Below are 18,799 nucleotides of genomic sequence, written 5' to 3'. Positions count from 1 at the left end.
CAAGTCTTCTTCCGGCTGAAGGTGTAGCTCAGAGATACAGGACTCGCTTGGCGTGCACGAGGCATTAGACTCTATCCTCAGCTCTGAATGAATGACGGCACGCATGAATGATGATGCACCATGCAGGGAATGTTAAAACCATGACATCTAGTTTCCAATAATCCCAGTTCAAATCCTGGCATTGTTGTCTCTGAGTTGGTGACAGCGGACGTGTCTTTAAGCTTCCTGGAGCCTAGGTTTCTTTACATGGAAAATTGGGGAAGTAGCCATGACAGAGCCACTGGGTTAATGTTACCCCTGAGCCGAGCTGCGCGAGTCAAGATCCCTTCTCACTGTGTGACCTCTCTGTCCCCGTTTATCTTCTACAGGGCGGTGACAGACCACATACATACCATGACAATCAGAGCCGGTGGTGTGTGCAGAGAGCAGGCACACGCGTCGCGTCCTGATCAGACCTGGAAGGTGTGAGTAACAGCAGCGTGGGTGAGGGTTTGTTTTTCTCAGGAGGCTTTCGAGAATTTCTGCTGGGCTTTTACCAAGTTCCCTGGGGAGGGTGGGCACCATTGCACCTGCTCTACTTGTGGAATGGTCCCTGCAGTGTATTCTGTCCCCCTCCCTCTCCTTTCCACTTCCCTTTCCTTCTTCCCCCATCTCCTGCCTGGACCTCTCTCTCTTCTCTGCTTTCCCCATTTTACTTCACTTTATTTTATCTGATGGAGACATGGCCTCACATACTAGTCCAGGCAAGACTTGAACCCTCTACATAGCTGGATGTGGCTTGAACTCTGGCCCCTCCCCACTCAGCCTCCAAGGGTCCGGCCCTTGTTAACCTTCTTTCACTGAGCTGATTCTGCTGGAGGCAGGGGAAAGGTGGGCCCGAGTTCTTCATCTGAATGATATCCTTAAAATAATCCAAAACTGAGGTTCAGGGGTGCTTGGTGGGTGAATTGGTGACAAGACACCTTCACAAAAGCAGCAGAAAGGAAGGGTTGCTCTGACTCAGTGTTAGGGTGCAGCCCATCGCTCTAGGGGGCAGTGGTGGCAGGCGGATAGCATTTGAGAACCCTTCCCTCCCTCCCTCCCTCCCTCCCTCCCTCCCTCCCTCCCTCCCTCCCTCCCTCCCTCCCTCTTTCTTTCTTTCTTTCTTTCTTTCTTTCTTTCTTTCTTTCTTTCTTTCTTTCTTTCTTTCTTTCTTTCGTAGATCAGGCCAGCTTTGAACTCACAGAGATCCGCCTGTCTGTGTCTCCAAGTGCTGGGATTAAAGGTGTGTGCCACTGTGTCTGAAGAGAACCCTATTTCCCAAAACAAAACCAAACAAAAATGTCAAACCGGACCAGCATGTCAGCACACACCTGCCATTGGGGCACTTGGGAAGCAGAAGCTGGACCATCAGGAATGTAAGGTTGTTTTAGGCTACACAGTGAGTTGGAGGCCAGCCTGAGCTACATGAGACCCTGGACTCAACAAACCAAACTCTAAATAAAACTGTGCACATGTGAGAAATTGTAAAAATAAACAAAACTGCCCTTTTCTGGCTTCTGCAGGCATGGCCCTCACACAAGCACCATGTACATAAAAAAATAAACAAAACATTAAAACCAAATTAAAAAAAAACATGGCATTCCTCCATGACACACTGTGATATTCAGGGCTCGGGTCCTCGGCTCCAGGGATGTCTTTTAGTCTTTTTCTTCCCAACTCTGTGAACTTTGACGACTGGAGTGTGGGAAGAACAGCTGTGTAAACAGCCCACAGAAATGCCCTGTGGTCGATGGTTTTTTTTGAGAAGCACAGAGGACTGGCCTGGGTGCTCGCAGAGACTCAGGGTGTGTGTGGTGCTTTCTCGCGGGTGCCTCTGGCCTCTCCCACACCTGGACTCCAATCCTAACCCCATCCAGAGCTGTGTGGTGGGAGGAAATGGCTCAACCTCTGTGAGGCTCAACCAAGGCCGGGAGCCGTGGCAGCTTGCGGTCTCACCCAGCTCAAACGTGGGAGCGTTGGGAGAACCGGGATGTCTGTTCTTCAGTCTTAGAGGCAGGTCCAGGAGTAGACGGTGTACAGGAATCTCCCCTCTCTGTTTTCTTTCTTGCTTCCTTTATTCCCTGTCCCTGTCCGCCTAGTTCTGGCTTCCCTTCCCTTCTGCCCCAGGTGCCTACAGCCAGGGTCATTCGAGGGAACCTCAGCAGAGAACCGCCTGGATCGATAAGGTTAGCGGATGGTCATTTTGTGCTGGAAGGAGGCTGGACCACTGCGGGCAGCTCCACCCCAAGGCAGGTGGGCCTGGGCTGTATCAAAAAGCTAATTGAGCTCAGGAGAAGAGGCAGGTGGATCTCTGTGCGTTTGAGGCTAGCCTGATCTACATAGCAAGTTCCAGGCCAGGTTACATAGAGAGATCCTGTCTCAAAAATAAAACAAAATTCCTTGAGGTGTGGTTATGCCACACACCTGTAACCCCAGCACTCAGGAGGCAAAGGCAGGTGGCTCTCGTGAGTTCAAGGCCAGCCTGGTCTACAGAGAGAGTTCCAGGACAGTCTGGGCTACATAGAGAAATCCTGTCACAAAACAAAAATCCCGAATCAACATCTGGCTGTGCAGAGCCAGAGAGCGAGCCACTCCGCACCCTTTCTGTGTGGCCCTGGGTCAGTTCCCAGGGCCCCTCCCTCAGTAGCGGCCTGTGTGACCTGGGATAGAAACTAAAACGTCCTTTCCTGCTTTGGTTGCTTTTCATCATGGTGTTTATCACAGCAGCAGGAAACTAATGAGAACCAGCTTCCCTTCCCAGAGGAGGTTTCTAGTGGCCCATGCTGACCCTCTAACTCCCCACGTAGCCCATGCTGACCCCCAACTCCCCATGTAGCCCAGGTTACCCGCTAACTCATCATGTAGCCCATGCTGACTCCTAACTCCCCACATAGCCCATGCTGACCCCTAACTCCCCATGTAGCCCAGGTTACCCACTAACTCCTCATGTGGCCCATGCTGACCCCTACTCCCCATGTAGCCTAGGTTACCCACTAACTCCCCATGTAGCCCATGCTGACCCCTAACTCCCCACATAGCCTATGCTAACCCCTAACTCCCCATGTAGCCCAGGTTACCCACTAACTCATCATGTAGCCCATGCTAACCTCTAACTCCCCACATAGCCCATGCTAACCCCTAACTCCCCATGTAGCCCAGGTTACCCGTTAACTCCCCATGTAGCCCATGCTGACCCCTAACTCCCCACATAGCCTATGCTAACCCCTAACTCCCCATGTAGCCCAGGTTACCCACTAACTCCTCATGTGGCCCATGCTGACCCCTACTCCCCATGTAGCCTAGGTTACCCACTAACTCCCCATGTAGCCCAGGATGACCCTTTAACTCCCTATGCAGCCAGGGTGCCCTTGAACTGGTCCTCCTGCCTCCACACCCCAAGTTGTGGGATGACGTGTGCCACCACACCGGGCTTTAGAGGCAGGAGATGATGGAGAAGTTGAGAGTGTCTGGACAGTTTGGCACCGTTTCGAGGAAGAGCTTCTCAAGCCTCGTTGGGGGAGTTGCTACTCTGTAGTCAGCGCAGAGGTTGCCTGGGACCTCAGACTGGGGAAGTGGAGCGGCTGAGGTGATGCCCTGCAGTTTGAGAGGAAGGAAGTTGGAAGTCTGTGGCTATCCTGCTTCTTAGGAGGCCGCCCCTCCCCGCCACCCCTCCGCCTTTCTCTCCCCCTCATACAACACACATCAATATGTTTAAACCTCCCATCACTTCCCTACCTCTTCCCCTGAAGCTGCCTTCCACCTCAGTACAATGAAACCTCTCCTCTAAGAATCGCTAAACAAACTAAACAACGACAGACCAGGACTACCTGGGCTCATCAAAGACGCTTACTTGCCTGAAAGACTATATTTTTTAAAAAATTATTTCTATTTAAAATTTTATTTTTAAAAAAATTTGAAAACTTTGTTTCTAAAAGTGAAGAATTTTTTCGCTCTCAAGGTCGAGGGGATGTCTGTCACTTGGTAAATTGTCTCTACATCCCTGAGATCTTTGCAAGCTCCTAGGCCTGCCCAGTAACAATCCACAGGAGGCAAAGGGCAGTTTGCTTCAAAACGACTAAGTGGCTGGTGTTGTTTCAGACTCTGAAGTCTGACCCCAGGTGGTTTGTGTTAGGTATGTGGAAGCCCAGCACAATTTCCTGGTGATAATTGACTCAATCCCTGGCACAATAAAGCACAAAGTAAGTAAAGATCAGATGTGACCTCATCAAAACGCTTTGTAAAGTACATGTGATACCTTCCATAGCCACATCCAGTAAGGGATGGAAGTAGATGTGGTGACTCACAGCCAAGCACTGGACCGAGCTCCGGGAGTGTTCAGCTGAAGAGAGGGAGGAGGGGCCAGGTAGGCGAGGGAGGTCAAGGTCATGGCTGGGAAAACCGTGGAGACAGCTGACCCCAGCAAGTGGGAGCTCACAGACTCTGGACTGACAGCTGGGGAACCTGCATGGGACTGAACTAGACCCTCTGAATGTGGGTGACATTATATGACTTGATCTGTTGGTGGAGGGGGGAGGGTGACCCTGGGACCAGGACCTATCTCAGGTGCATGAACTGGCTTTTTGGAGCCCGTTCCCTATGGAGAGATACCTTGCTCAGCCTTGATACAGGGGTAGGGGCTTGGTCCTGCCTCAATTTGGTATGCCAGACTTTGTTGACTACCCAAAGGAGTGGATGTGGGGTGGGATGGAGGGGAGGGGGAGGAAGGGAGAAGGGGATGGAGGGGAAACTGGAGTTGGTATGCAAAATAAACTTTTTTTTTTAAAATAAAAAAAATGATGAGTTCTGAGATTGACTGAGAAAAGCTCACAAGAAGATTCTGCGGAAGAACAGATGTCTTGGCCACACAGAAAGTACAAAGGCTATTAATCACATCTGCTCCCAGACTTCTGGGCAGATAGCAGGTTATTTGTGCCTTCCTTTGAAGGAGCAACCCTATGCGTTTAACCTTAGTACTTGTTTGTGAGCACAGGACCTCCATGCCCCCTACATTGGGGAATTATGTTGCCTACAGGATTGGGGGAGCAATAAGGGCATGAAAATCAAACAAATTGTAACATTAGGAGTGTGCACAGCAAATGGTCACTAGGAATATTGAGGGGATCCTAGGTAATTTTTACTGGGAAAACCTCTGCTCACCCCATCTAAAGATCTGACCACAGACCAAAGAAATGATCCTACCAAAATCCAACCTGATGAACTAATTTGTCTGTTGGGGTTACTTATAGGACCATGGATGACTCAAAGACTGTAATATCAGCAAGACCATGGTATTAGCAGCGCGATAATTCTCAAGAGCTGCATTCCTGGAGCTCCCTACAAGACTTTCTGAGATTCTTAACATCACTGTTTATATAACTCAGAGTGGGGCTGTAAGTTTCAGGGACTCCCTGAGACTTGTGAGTTGTTTATTGTTTACTTCCTGAGTCTTTTTTTTTCTTTTCTTTTTTTTTCTTTTTCTTTTTTAAAGACAAGGTTTCTCTGTAACAGCCGTGGCTGTCCTGGAACTCACTCTGTAGACTAGGCTGGCCTCGAACTCACAGAGATCTACCTGCCTCTGCCTCCTGAGTGCCAGGATTAAAGGGATGCACCACCACCACCTGGCTACTTCCTGAGTCTTAATAGCATGTTTCAATTCAGAAAAAAAAAATTCTTCACAACAGCCAGATGATGAGCTAGTTCCCTGAGTATCCCAGGTTCAATGTGAGCCACTATGGTGTGTGAGGGCCTTTTAGTATTAACTTCTTGACAGCCATGTCCCAGGCTTGTGTGTGTGTGCATGCAGATCCTCTGCAGAGGCCTGAGGTTCATGTAAATGTCTTCCTCTGTTGTTCTCCTTGTTTCTCTGAGTCAGGGTCCCTCCCGAGCTGTTTCTCTGAGTCGGGGTCTCTCCCGAGCCCGAGGCTCACTCATCAGCTCTTTCTGTTTTCAGTTCTGGAGCTGCAGACACACATTGCCCTGCTCAACCTTTCACGGGGTTTGAACTCAGGCCCCCTGCTTGCGTAATAAGCATTCTCAGCTACTGAGCCATCTCCCCAGCCCCTCAGATGTTAATCTGGATGCCTCATCTCCAACCCTGTTCTTGGGTCACACATGCATCTTCTGCATCCTGCCTGTCATTCAACCTTTGGTGTGTCTCTTTGGGAGCAGTTGTGTCTGTGGTTAGTGGCACCTCAGGCAAATCTCTGGTGATTTGGTAAAGAAGTCATAAACTGGTATTTCTTCTTCTTTTGTCAGGTGAGGCCAACTTCCTCCTCTCGATGTGTTTGAGTTAGTGACTCATCTCTAACAGTTGGGAACTGCATTAGAGCTCAGTGATTGATGTGGGATTCCCATCTGTATGCTGTGAATACCATTGGTTAATAAAGAAACTGTCTTAGGCCTGAGATAGGGAAGAGTAGAGCTAGGTGGGGAAAACTAAACTGAATGCTGGAAGAGAAGAGGCAGAGTCAGAGAAAAGCCATGCAGTCCTGCCAGAGACAGACGCCAGAGCTTTACCTGGTAAGCCACAGCTTTGTGGCGATACACAGATTAGTGGAAATGGGTTAAGATATGAGTTAGCCAGAAATATGCTTACGTTATCAGCCAAACAGTATTGCAAATAATATGGTTTCTGTGTGATTATTTCGGGAGTCTGGGTAGCTGGGCAATGAACAAGTGGCCTCTGACAACAAGTGATGCCACTTTTGAGATGAGACTATGACTGCCCCTCACACGTGCACACACACACACATGCACACACTCACACACACACACACGCACACACACACATGCACACACACACGCATGCACACACATGCACACACACATGCACACACGCACACACATGCACACACGCACACACACGCACGTGCACACACATGCACACATGCACACACATGCACACACGCGCGCATACACACACACATGCACACACACGTGCGCATACACATACGCACATGCACGAGAGGGGCAGATCTAGGCTCACTCTAGGGAAAGTCAGTTGTCATTCTGCTACCAACCCACCATATGGAGAGGCACCTTGGTGAGGGCACAGCTCCAGATCAGCCTCCTCCTTCCCTTTCTTTCTTCCCCATCCCTCCTCCTTCTCCTTCTCTTCTCTCCCTCCTACCTCCTTCTCCTTCTCTTCCCTCTTCCCTCTCCTTCTCTACCCTCCCCATCCTCTCCTTCTCTACCCTCCCCCTCTTCTTCTCTTCCCCTCCCCTCTCCTTCTCTTCTCTCCCCTCTCTCCTTTTCTCTCCTCCCCCTTCCTCTCCTTCTCTCCCCTCCCCCTCTCCTTCTCTTCTCTCCCTTCTGCCTCCTTCTCTTTCCTCCTCTCTCTCCTTCTCTTCCCCTCCCTCTCCTCTCCTTCACTCCCCTCCCCCTATCCTCTACTTCTCTTTTTTCTTCCCTCTCTTTCTCTTCCCTCCCCTCTCCTTCTCTTCCCTCCCCTCTCTCCTTCTCTTCCCTTCCCCCTCCTCTCCTTTCCCCTCCCCTCCTCTCCTTCTCTTCCCTCCCCCTTCTCTCCCCCTTCCTTTGTTTCTGTCTCCCCCTTCTCTTCCACTTCTTCACTTCCTCTTCCTTGTCTACACCTTTTCTTCTCACCTATAACCATCAAGCCAGGGCTGGGGCAGGGCCTCAGAATTTTCCCAGGTACCATCTGCCCCAGGGCCTTTGCATCACGACTCCCTCGTCCGATGTCTTGGCTCTTGATACAATGAACTCATTCTCAGGTTTCATGAGAAAATGTTACTTCCTCAAGAATCTTTTCTGACAGCCATCCAACTAACTTGGATTGTCCAATATTATTTATCATAGTGTTCCTTCCTTAGGGCCACAGGCCTCCCCTCCCCTCCTCCTCCTCTTCGTTCCAACTCTCCTCCCCTTTCCCTTTCTTTTCTCAGGTGTGAGTTGCTGTCAGGATCTTTTCACTGAAGCTCACCTGTCCAGCTCACCTGTCCAGCTGGGTTCCCTAGCCAGTGAGTCTTTGTCCTCCTGTCTCAGCCTCCCTGGAGCTGTGGTTGTAGATGCTGGGTCAGGCTTTTTGTGAGGGTTCTGGGGATGGGTCTGGGCACTCTGGAGACCCAATTTTCTTCCCCATTTTTCCTTCAGTGTGTGTCCCTCACTGCGGCTTGTCTCCTCTGTATTCCACAGACGCAAACCCTTGTCTGTCTTGGTCACCGTCAATTCCTACCTAACATCTTGCCGAAACTCAAAGAGTAACTTTTGTTGTTGTTGTTTTGGTTTTTAAAGACAGGGCCTTACTGGGTCACCCTGGCAGTCTTGGAACTCACAGAGATCCACCTGCCTCTGCCCCCTGTGCTGGGCTTAGAGGCGGGAATAGAGGTGTGCACATCACCACCTGGCTTCAAAGAATATTCTTGACTGGCATATATGACGTGACGTATATGCCCATTTCTTTTCCCCATGAGGTCGTGTGTCACTGTCCCACTGCTGTGGTAAAACACTGTGACCCAGGCAACACATTAAGGAAAGGTTTATTTGGCCTTATGGTTCTTTGATGGCGGAGTGAAGGCATGGCTGTAGGGGCAGGGAGCTGAGAGCTCAGAGCAGAGACTCTGAACCTGGAAAGGTGCATGACTTTGTCCCTAAGTGTGCCAACCCAGCTTCAGATCAGAAGTCTTTCTAAGAACATGTGACTGTGAAAGCTTGGGGGCTCATCTGGCTCCGAAGTCTTCCTTAAGGAGAGCAACACCATTCTGCCCTGATAGCATGAGCAAACAGAAGCAAACTGTTCCAAAGATGTCCAGACACAGTGGCGCACACCTTTAAGCCCAGCACTTGGGAGGTAGAGACAGGCAGATCTCCATGAGTTCAAGTCCAGCCTGATCTATAGAGTAAGATCAAAAAAACACAAAACAAAACCAAAAAACAAAAAACCACCCAACCAACTGTCCTCCACCACCACAACAACCCTCCAAAACTTCAGCAAAAACGAAAACAAAACAATGAGAACCCTTATCAGGTGCGTGAGTCACTACTTTTCTCTTCGCTATGAGAAAATATCTGAGTTCAAGATGAACCCTGGCCGGGCGGTGGTGGCGCACGCCTTTAATCCCAGCACTCGGGAGGCAGAGGCAGGCGGATCTCTGTGAGTTCGAGACCAGCCTGGTCTACAAGAGCTAGTTCCAGGACAGGCTCCAAAACCACAGAGAAACCCTGTCTCGAAAAAAAAAAAAAAGATGAGCCCTCATTGCTGGGCTAGAGTGTTTTTTAGCATCAGAGAACAACAGAAACGGTTCATTTATATTCAGTACTTTATTTATTTCTTTGTATGTTAGTTGATTGGTTTCTCGAGACAGGATTTCTCTGTAGCTTTGGAGCCTACCCTGAAACTCACTCTGTAGACCAGGCTGTTGAACTCACAGAGATCCTCCTGCCTCTGCCTCCAGTGCTGGGATTAGAGGCGTGCACCACCACCACCCGGCCATTATTTTATTTCTTAGTGCCAAGGATGGGACACAGGGCTTTGTACACACTGGGCAAGCATCCTGTTTATAAAATTAAAAATGTTTTGTAACTTTATACAGATGTGTGTTTTGCCCTCAGGTCTGCTTGCTGTGTGCACTCTGGGGACTGCCCAGGTCAGAAGAAGGTTCCGGATCCCCTGGAAGTTTCAGCTACTGTGTGAGTCACTGTGCAGGTGTTGGGAATCAAGTCCAGTCCTCTGCAAATGCAGCTACTGCTCCCCGGCCAGAGTGTGGCATTTAAAACAAGTTTCTTCCTGTGGTTTAAGAGAGTTTCCCAGAGGACATAGATCAGTGGGCAGTGGACTCGTAGAGGCAGAATCACATCCTTTATGTGCTGGGTTTTCCCCTTGGGGACAAGGGACAGATGCATTAAGGAAGGAGAGAGGTGAGGTAGTCAACAGGCTTTATGGATTAAGGGGAGAACCTGGCGTTTCTATTTTTTATTAATTTACCCATGTGTTATTTTGCCAGGTTCTCCCGCAGAAAGAGCGGGGGCAGGGGCAGAGTCGGACCCCCGGACTCTTCCTGGGGCTGGGAGGGATGGTGAGTGGATGCGGTTCTGAACCGAACTGCTGATCTGACTCTCTGAAGGTTTGTCTGGTTCATTCGATTCTACTGGCTTTTGCCACCCACCAAATTTGATTCTAGGGTCTGCCTTCAGGCACTTCCTCTTTCTGTAGCTAAGCGTTTGTCTCTCCTCATCTATTCAGCAAGTGTCCTCTCTTCCTGCTGTGCACTTAAGGACTGCCTTTGGGCCCCCTTCCCGTGGTGGGCATACTCCTTTCAATTCCTTTTGGGCCCCACCACGTGGACGATTCTACTTGCTAAGATGCTCGCACCTCTGCAGCCGTCTCCGGCTTCCTGCTCCTAACCACTTGTCTGTCCCCATCTACTGGGTGTCGCCACAGAGCTCCCTGCTCCGTTTCTATCCTACTGGGTCCCCATCATGTGGAAAGGGACACCTCTTTGTGATTTGGGACATTACTCTCTTACAAGTCTCCTTTTGGGGATGCCCCGGATTGAGATTTTTGTCACGGCGCTACTTCACCCCTCTGCTCCCTCGTGGCTCCTCTCAGCGCCTTCCGGAACTCACCTCCCCCCAAGAGCTGCCTACGTGCTCCAAAGTCCCCCAGCTTCTCTACACCCTGGTGGCTCCACACTCTTGGAATCCTCCCTCAGGTGGAGCTCCTGCTGGTTCCTCCAGGTCTCCCTGGCTACACCGTTCCCTGTCCTCCTTTTCTCCTTGGACTCAATTCTTTTCTCAGACTCAGCAAACTTTCTTAAAGCCTGTCTTACTGAGAATGGGTGGCTTCAGTACAGCTCGGCCGCCAGCCACCCCTGGGCAAAAGAGACACAACTGACCCCGAGTAAGGAAAGAGCTCTGTAGCCGGGCACGGTGATAAACGCCTGTCACCCCAGCACTTAGGAAGTGGAGGTGGGAGGATCAGGAGTTCAATGTCATCCTCAGCCAAGTAGAGAGCTTGAAGTCAGGTTAGGCTACATGTGACCCTATCCCAAAAAATATTGTCCAAGTCTTATAAACTGAGAGGAATTTGGACTGATATAAAAGGAAAGAATGAGCAAAGGAGGCTGTGCAGGTACTGAATCCCTTCCCTGTCATTAGAATTACCGACCCAATGTCATTCATAATTTATAGTAAGTTGTTCCCACAGCATGTAAAACCTTGAAAAACCAACCCCAAAGACAAACCACAATGGAACTGTAAAATTTGAATGATCGGCGTAGTCATTTAGCCCTCAAAACAGGTTGCCATGGTGATGAAAAAGTCTAGAGTTTTGGCTGGCAAAATGGTTCAGTGGGTAAAGGGGCTTGCAACCAAGTCCCCAACTACCCGAGTTCCAGCCTCATGGCCCGCATGGCGGAAGGATAGAATGGATGCCCACAAATTGTCCTCTGACCAGTACACACACACACACACACACACACACACACGCACACGCACACGCACACGCACAAGTGCACACACGCGCGCGTACACACACATACATGCGTGCGCACACACACGCACATGCACACAGAACCACATACATCAGTGTAGTAACAATGTTCAGAGACAGGACAAGGGTGATGGTGCTGCAGAGAGCGCCATCCCCACCTGGCTGAGGCCATATCTTTTAAGGTTTATTTTATTTTTATTTATGTGTATTATATGAGTATGTACACGGGAGTGCAGTGGCTGTTAGCTGGAGTTAACCATGATTGTGAGTCACGTGACATGAATGACCTTCACACTCTTCAACTCTGGGGTATCTCCCCCCACCCCACTCCATCCCCACCCCCACCTCCACCCTGCCATTTAAAAAGAAAAGGTAGCAGTCAAGTGTGGTGGCTTAGGCCTCTAATTCCAGCACTTAGGAGGTTGAGGCAGGGGGATCATGAATTCAAGACTGGCCTGTATTGTCAAATCCTCGACAGAAAGTTGCTGATAGGCCTGGAGAGATGGCTCAGAAGCTAACAGCACTGGCTGTTCTTGCAGAGGACCTGGGTTCGATTCCCAGCACCCACATGGAGGCTCTATTACTCCAGTTCCAGAGGATCCAATGCCCTCTTCTGACTCCCATGGACACCAGGTATACAGACAGACACGAAGGTGAACACACACACAGAAGCAAACAAAACTGGTGGTAGAAAAAAATGAAAATTCAGTTTTTCAGAAGTTTCATTTAGGAAGCAGGAGGCATGTGTGCATTAGGAAGTGAAAGAAAAGGCCCTCCCTCTTTTGTGCCTCAAATCCAGTACTTCAGGAATAGTTCTAGGCTGTTAGCAGGGCTGTCTCTGTACATCCAAATTAGGGCTTCAAATTCCTAAAGAAAAAATTGGGGTAGGGACAGGGGCGGCTCAATGGTTAAGAACTCTGAATGCCCCTGCAGAGGAGGGGCTTGGCCCCAGCACCCACAGGGCGCTCACAGCAGCCCTTAGTAACTCATGTTCCAGGGCCTCTGATGCCCCTTTCTGTCTTCTGTGGGCACCGCACCCACATTCGCACCCTGGCCTGGGAGGAGCAGCCCAAACACTTCACCTACAGCCTCAGAGTAGGGCTTGTGTCGCTCACTGGTGAGGAGGCAAGCTGCGGGCTGTCCTAGCCCTCCCGATGCTGACATGGAGATGTGGGCAGAAGCGTTTGGCTTCCCTGGGGTCTCCAAGCTCACGTACCAAAGCCAGAAAGGAGAGTACAGTGACTGCCACCTTCCTGGAGGCCCTCATTCCCGCCCGTCATTCCCCATCTCCAGCTCTGTGTGATTCTGCCCTCATTGCATGTGGCCTGGGGCCTCAGGTGGGAAGACATGGAGGACACAGGCCTCGTTTGTGCAGCAGGTAGAAGTTGTCATCCATGCTGGATGATCCTTTACAGCGGTCGGTCACTCTCTCCCGTCATCACCCCGCACCCCGGATCTGTGAGTAAGACCCCCAAAACGTCCATGGTTTCCCAGGCTGGACCCTGCGGAGTTGCAGTGGAGTTTGGTAGAGCTCTGAATGGGACTGGCAAATGTCAGTGTGCATTTGTGCAAGGAACGAGTTCCCTTATCGAGCATGCTTGGAAAGTAATTAGTATTTATTTCTAATTGCTCTGAGGCCTCAGGAGTGGATGGAAAGTCTAGCTCCATCTTGTAGTTGACTTTCTCCTTGCTGACAAAGCAACTTAACAGTGGAAGGGTTATTCAGATTCATGCCTGCAGGCTACAGTCTATGCTGGGAGCCACCTTTTTGGGGTGACTTTTGCGGCGGTCCTAGCCATGGAGGGGTTCGCACATTCCAAGGTATTAGCGTGAGGATTAGAAATGTTAGGAAGGGGAGCAGAGAGAAACACAGAGACACAGGATAGCATCCGGAGGGCAACTCAGCGAATAAACACAGAGACACAGGATAGCGTCCGGAGGGCAACTCAGCGAATAAACACAGAGACACAGGATGGTATCCGGAGGGCAACTCAGCGAATACTGGACGCAGAATTCTTGTCTTGAGTGCTGAGTTCTGACTTGGAGTTCACCCCTATTTAATTTTCCATGGACTTTTATACTTTAATACAAAGTGGGGGAAGAAGACAGAAGATGGCTTGTCCACATGGCGGGGAAGGCATAGCAGCAGGCGCTGGAGGTGGCTGGTCACATCACATCTGTGCTCAGGAAGTGGAGACAGTAGTCTGGTGCTTGGTCCAGGACCCCAGTCCGCAAGCAAGACCTAGGAAGGGTCTTGCCTCCTAGACACACACAGACACCTGAATAGAAACTAAAATAATGTTCTAGAAAAAAGTCAGATTCTGAAGGGAAACAGTGGAGGACTGGGCAAAGGGGAAACTGTAGTCAGGATGTATTGTATAAGAGAAAAATGTTTTAAAAAAAGTTAGCTGGGTGGTGGTGGCGCACACCTCTAATTCCAGCACTTGGGAGGCAGAGGCAGGTGGATCTCTGAGTTTAAGGCCAGCCTGGTCTACAGAGCGAGTTCCAGGATAGCCAGGGCGACATAGAGAAACCCTGTCTCAAAAATCCCCTCCTCCCAAAAAAAGAAAGAAAAGGAAAAACTCAAAGATGCCTTTCTGTGGTGGTTTTATACCCAGCTGATAATGGTGGTATGCCGATCAGATACTTAAAAAAAAAAAAAAAACAGATGACCTTGCAGTATCATCCTGCTTTTTATTTTTTAAATTAACTTATTGTTATTTTAGGTACATTGCTGTTTGGCCTGCATGTATGTCTATGTGAGGGTGTCAGGTTCCCTGGAACCGTAGTTACAGACATGTGCATGCTGGGAATTGAACCCAGGTCCTCTGGAAGAGCCGCCAGTGCTTTTAACTGCTGAGCCATCTCTCTATCCCTGATTTTTTTAAATTTAATATTTTTAGCTTTTTGAGTTTTCTCTGTGTAGCCAAGGGTGTCCTGGAACTGTGTAGACCTGGCTGATCTCAAACTCAGAGAGATCTGCCTGCCTCTGCCTCCCAAGTGCTGGAATTAAAGGCATGAGCCAGGGGCCTGTGGCGTCGGCAAGATGGGCAAGTGTCGTGGTCTCTGTACTGCCAGGAAGCTCCGCAGCCACCGACGGGACCAGAAGTGGCATGACAAACAATACAAGAAAGCCCACTTGGGCACAGCCCTGAAGGCCAATCCTTTTGGAGGTGACTCTCATGCCAAGAGAATCGTGCTGGAAAAAGTAGGAGTTGAAGCCAAGCAGCCAAATTCTGCTATCAGGAAGTGTGTCAGGGTGCAGCTCATCAAGAACGGCAAGATCACAGCTTTCGTCCCCAATGATGGTTGCTTGAACTTCATTGAGGAAAACGATGAAGTTCTGGTTGCTGGATTTGGTGGAAAGGGTCATGCTGTAGGTGATATTCCTGGAGTCCGCTTTAAGGTTGTTAAAGTAGCCAATGTGTCCCTTTTGGCCCTGTACAAAGGCAAGAAGGAAAGACCAAGATCCTAAATTTTGACAGTGGAAGCACAGTAATAAATTTTCCTATTGTTGAAAAAAAAAAAGGCATGAGCCACCATATCTGGCCCTCTGATGCTCTAGTCTAGCAGGGGAACCATACCAAAGTATCCATTCATGAGCAGGTACCCTCCCTTAGAACACCTGGGCACACTGGCTTATGTTTGCGCTCCCCTGTGACCTGTGCCTAGCTGAGATTGCCTAAGAGCAAGCTGGACTCAGTTGAGGCCCAGGAGAAGCCAAAGAGACAAAGCCCTCAGTGGGTTTCAGAGTGCTTTCCTAGGTGTGCTGTCTGGGTCTTAATATCAGCGGGATACTTAAGAGACTTGATTGGGACAATGCCCCCACCAGATTGGCCTGTAGGGCAGTTTCTTAATTAGCAATCAACGGGGGAGGGCCCAGCCCATGGTGGGTTGTGCCATCCCTGGGCTGCTGTTCCTGGGGTCTAGAAGAAAGCAGGTTGAGCAAGCCAATGGGTGAACAAGACAGTAAGCAGCACCTTCCATGGCATCTGCACCAGCTCCTGCCTCCAGGCTCCTGCCCCGTGTGAGTTCCTGTCCTGACATCCCTGGGTGGTAGGCTGTGAGCTGTGAGTTGCTTTTGGTCATGGTGTGATGCTCATTTAGAGCAATAGAAACTCTAAGACCCTCGGGCAAGTTGTAGCCAGGACGACAGTGAGCAGATGTGAGTGCCTGGGATTTTCCAAGGCATGGGGAGGTGTTATAGGTGCCTCTCTACCACTGTTGCAGGTGCATGTGTGCATGTCCTGCATGGGGACGTTCACAAGCGTGCACAAGTCCCGGCGGGTGTTTAAAACTCACTGCATTGAGGAACCAGGAGAGGCGGGTGACAGAACCCTCACCGTGTTGACTCAAGCCTCTGGTCTGAGGGAGCTGGACACTTAGAAGACTCATTGTATATACAGTGAGCTTTGGGCTTTCTCCCCACCCCCAAAGGAGAGCTTCAGGAGTAGATGGGGTGGTCTCCACCTAGTCAGTGTCAGAGCCCTTAGGCTCCGTCCCTCAAGACTGGCCCCCATACTTCCCATGCCACCCCATGTTCCTGGTTGGCTTTCTCTGGAGAAGTGGCACACGGGACTCAGAAACACCAGCATTTATTGGTTAACCATGGAAGACGGTACCGGATGAAGCGGTGGCATGTGTCACTTTTCTCACTAGTGTGACAAGATGCCTGACTGAAGCCAGTCAAGGAAGGACCGATGTCGGACCATGGTGTGGGGGGGTCAGGATAGCATGGCGGGAAAGGCATGTGGGATCTGCTCGTGAGGCACCACAATCAGGGAGCGGCGCTGAACGCTTGCCTCACTTCCCTTTTTGGTTCAGTCTGGAACCACAACCCATGTAATGGTGCCCATGGGTGAATGAGGAGATGGAGGTGGAGGAGATGGAGGAAGGAGTGGGGGAAGAGGAGGTGGAAGGAGAGATGGAAGAAGAGATGAAGGAAGAGAGAGGAAATCGGGGAGAAGGAGATGGAGGAGAAGATAGAGGAAATGAAGGGGATGAGGTATCTGAGGAGGGAATGAAAGATTAGTGGAGAAGGAGGAGGGATGGAAAAATAGAAGGATGTGCAGGAGGAAAGAAGGCGATCCCTAGTGGATATGATCATCTCTCTTCAATCCCACAATCCCACAATCTCCCTCTAGCTGCAGGAGCTCCCCACAGGTTACCGGAAAATCCTGGAGGGCTGTGCGCATGAGCAGACAGTGTCAGGGATGGTTGTCGATCATAAACATGGATGAAAGGGTGGGAAGGAGAGAGGAAGGGAAAAAAAACCCACGGTGGACAGAAGCAGGTGTCGGGAGCTCGGGGAAGTTTGAGGGTCTGGAGCTCTGAGGGAGTTTTAGAGGGTGGAGCCGGGAACCCTGTGAGGTCACTGGAGATACTGGCATCTTGGGAAGACCTTGGGCTGTGAGAGTCAAGACAGGTGGAATTGGGAACAATTCTGAGTAGCAGGGATTTCTGCAGAAACTCCAGAGCCAACAAGGAGAGAGAAATTCAAGAGTGGAAACAAGCAAAAATGAAAGTAATCACACAACCTGGGCCCTGGGGATTGCACCTGCACCCCAGCTCTCAGGTCATGCTGGGCCACACAGCGAGTCCGAGGCCAGCCTGGACTCTAAGAGACCTTGTCTCAAAAATCAACCAAATAAACAAACAAAACCAAGATAAACTAATCAATCAGAATACATAGGTGGAAGCTGAAAGAAATCAGGGTTCTAGGTGTTAGCCCGGCCTGGCTTACAGGACATCTGTCTCCATCCGGCCAATCACCCACCCATAATCTATTCTCTCTGTCTCTCATCTGTCTATCTCAAAGACAGTCTGGGCATATGTATAGACACATCAATGGAATGGGATTGAGACCCCGGAGGAAACTGACTTTCAACAGTGAGCAATGGTTTCATCAGTAAATGCTAAGACACTTTATCCCCACCTGCTGAAGAACAAGACAGACCCTCATCTCAGGTCTGTACAGACCAAACTCAAAATGGATACGGACTTAAATGTGAGACACGAATCTGTATAGCTATTAGAAGAATCTTTTTTTTTTCTTGGACACGCTATGTAGTTCACAGAGATCCACCTGCTTCTGCCTCCCAAGTCCTGGAGTCAAAAGTGTACCCACCACACTTGAGGTTTTGTTTTTTCGTTTTTTGAGACAGAGTCTCTCTGTAGCTTTGGGCCTGCCTATCCTGGAACTTGCTCTTATAGACCGTACTGGCCTAGAACTCACAGAGATCCGGATGCCTCTGCCTCCCAAGTGCTGGAACTAAAGGTGTGTGCCAACACCGCCTGGCCCCACCCCTGAGATTTTTAAAAATTATGATTTACTTATTTGGTGTGTGTGTGTGTGTGTGTGTGTGCGCGCACATGCACATTCATGCTCACATGTGGCCATGCATTCACGTGCAGGTTATAGGGCCTACGTGGAGGTCAGAGAACAAATCGTGAGGACCGTCTGTCCCCTCCTTCTGTCACAAGGTCCTGGAGTTCATACTCAGGTCAGGTTTGGTGGAAGTGCCTTATCTGCTGAGATATCTCTCTGACAAAGGTTTTTCAATATCAGTCTTGTCAATGATTTTTTAAAGTTGATACCAAAACTCAGACTACAGAGGCATAAATAGGAATGTGAGTTCTCCCCTCATCCAGAAACAGATGGAAGCAGAGCAGACATCCACAAGTAACCACTGGGCTGAGCTCCCTGATTCCAATCGAGGAGAGGGAGGAGCGATAATACGAACAAAGGGGTGAAGGCCATGATGGGAAACCCACAGAATCAACTGACCCGAACCAGCGGGAGCTCACTGACTCTGGCCTGACAACGGGGGAACCTACATGGGATCAAACTAGTCCCCCTGAATGCAGGTGACAGTGGTGTGCTTGGGCAGTAGTGGAGCCACTGGCAGTGGGACCGAGATCTAACCCTAATGCGTGAACTGACTTTTGGAGCCGAGTCTCTGTGGAGAGATACCTTGCTCAGCCTAGGCATGGGGGGCGCTTGGTCCTGCCCCAGTGAGGTGATGGGACAAACTTAGTAGACTTATCTCTGAAGAGTGGATGGGGGTGGGGTGGGGAGCAGGTGGGAGAAATGGGGGAGCAGGAGGAGAGGAGGGAGAGGGAACTGGGGTTGATATGTAAACAGAAAGGCTTCTGCCTGTCAGAGGGAACAGCGCAGGGAGCAGGGAGACCCAAATGTCCGAAACACACAAGGAACCCGTCCAACTCAACAGCAAACCCCGAATGGAAAAGGAACCACTTCAAAACAGGCAAAGGAACCTGGCTAGATGTTTCCTTTGGTCTTTTATTTATGGATGTATTTATTCACTTGTT

The 18,799-nt window shown here is 50.0% G+C and overlaps 1 protein-coding gene across 1 annotated transcript; it reads left to right on the top strand.

Moving 5' to 3' along the window:
- Positions 1-14,499: 14,499 nt before the first annotated feature.
- On the top strand, positions 14,500-14,974 carry LOC142832811 (small ribosomal subunit protein uS12-like). The gene has a single exon (XM_075943570.1). The coding sequence runs from the start codon at positions 14,514-14,516 to the stop codon at positions 14,940-14,942; it is 429 nt and encodes a 142-aa protein (XP_075799685.1). The 5' UTR covers positions 14,500-14,513; the 3' UTR covers positions 14,943-14,974.
- Positions 14,975-18,799: the final 3,825 nt, after the last annotated feature.

This window comes from Microtus pennsylvanicus, chromosome 12 (genome assembly GCF_037038515.1).
Source record: "Microtus pennsylvanicus isolate mMicPen1 chromosome 12, mMicPen1.hap1, whole genome shotgun sequence".
In the NCBI taxonomy this organism is placed as follows: Eukaryota; Metazoa; Chordata; class Mammalia; order Rodentia; family Cricetidae; genus Microtus; species Microtus pennsylvanicus.
The sequence above is the reverse complement of the archived record's forward strand: the minus strand, read 5'-3'. Positions and strand labels throughout refer to the sequence as shown.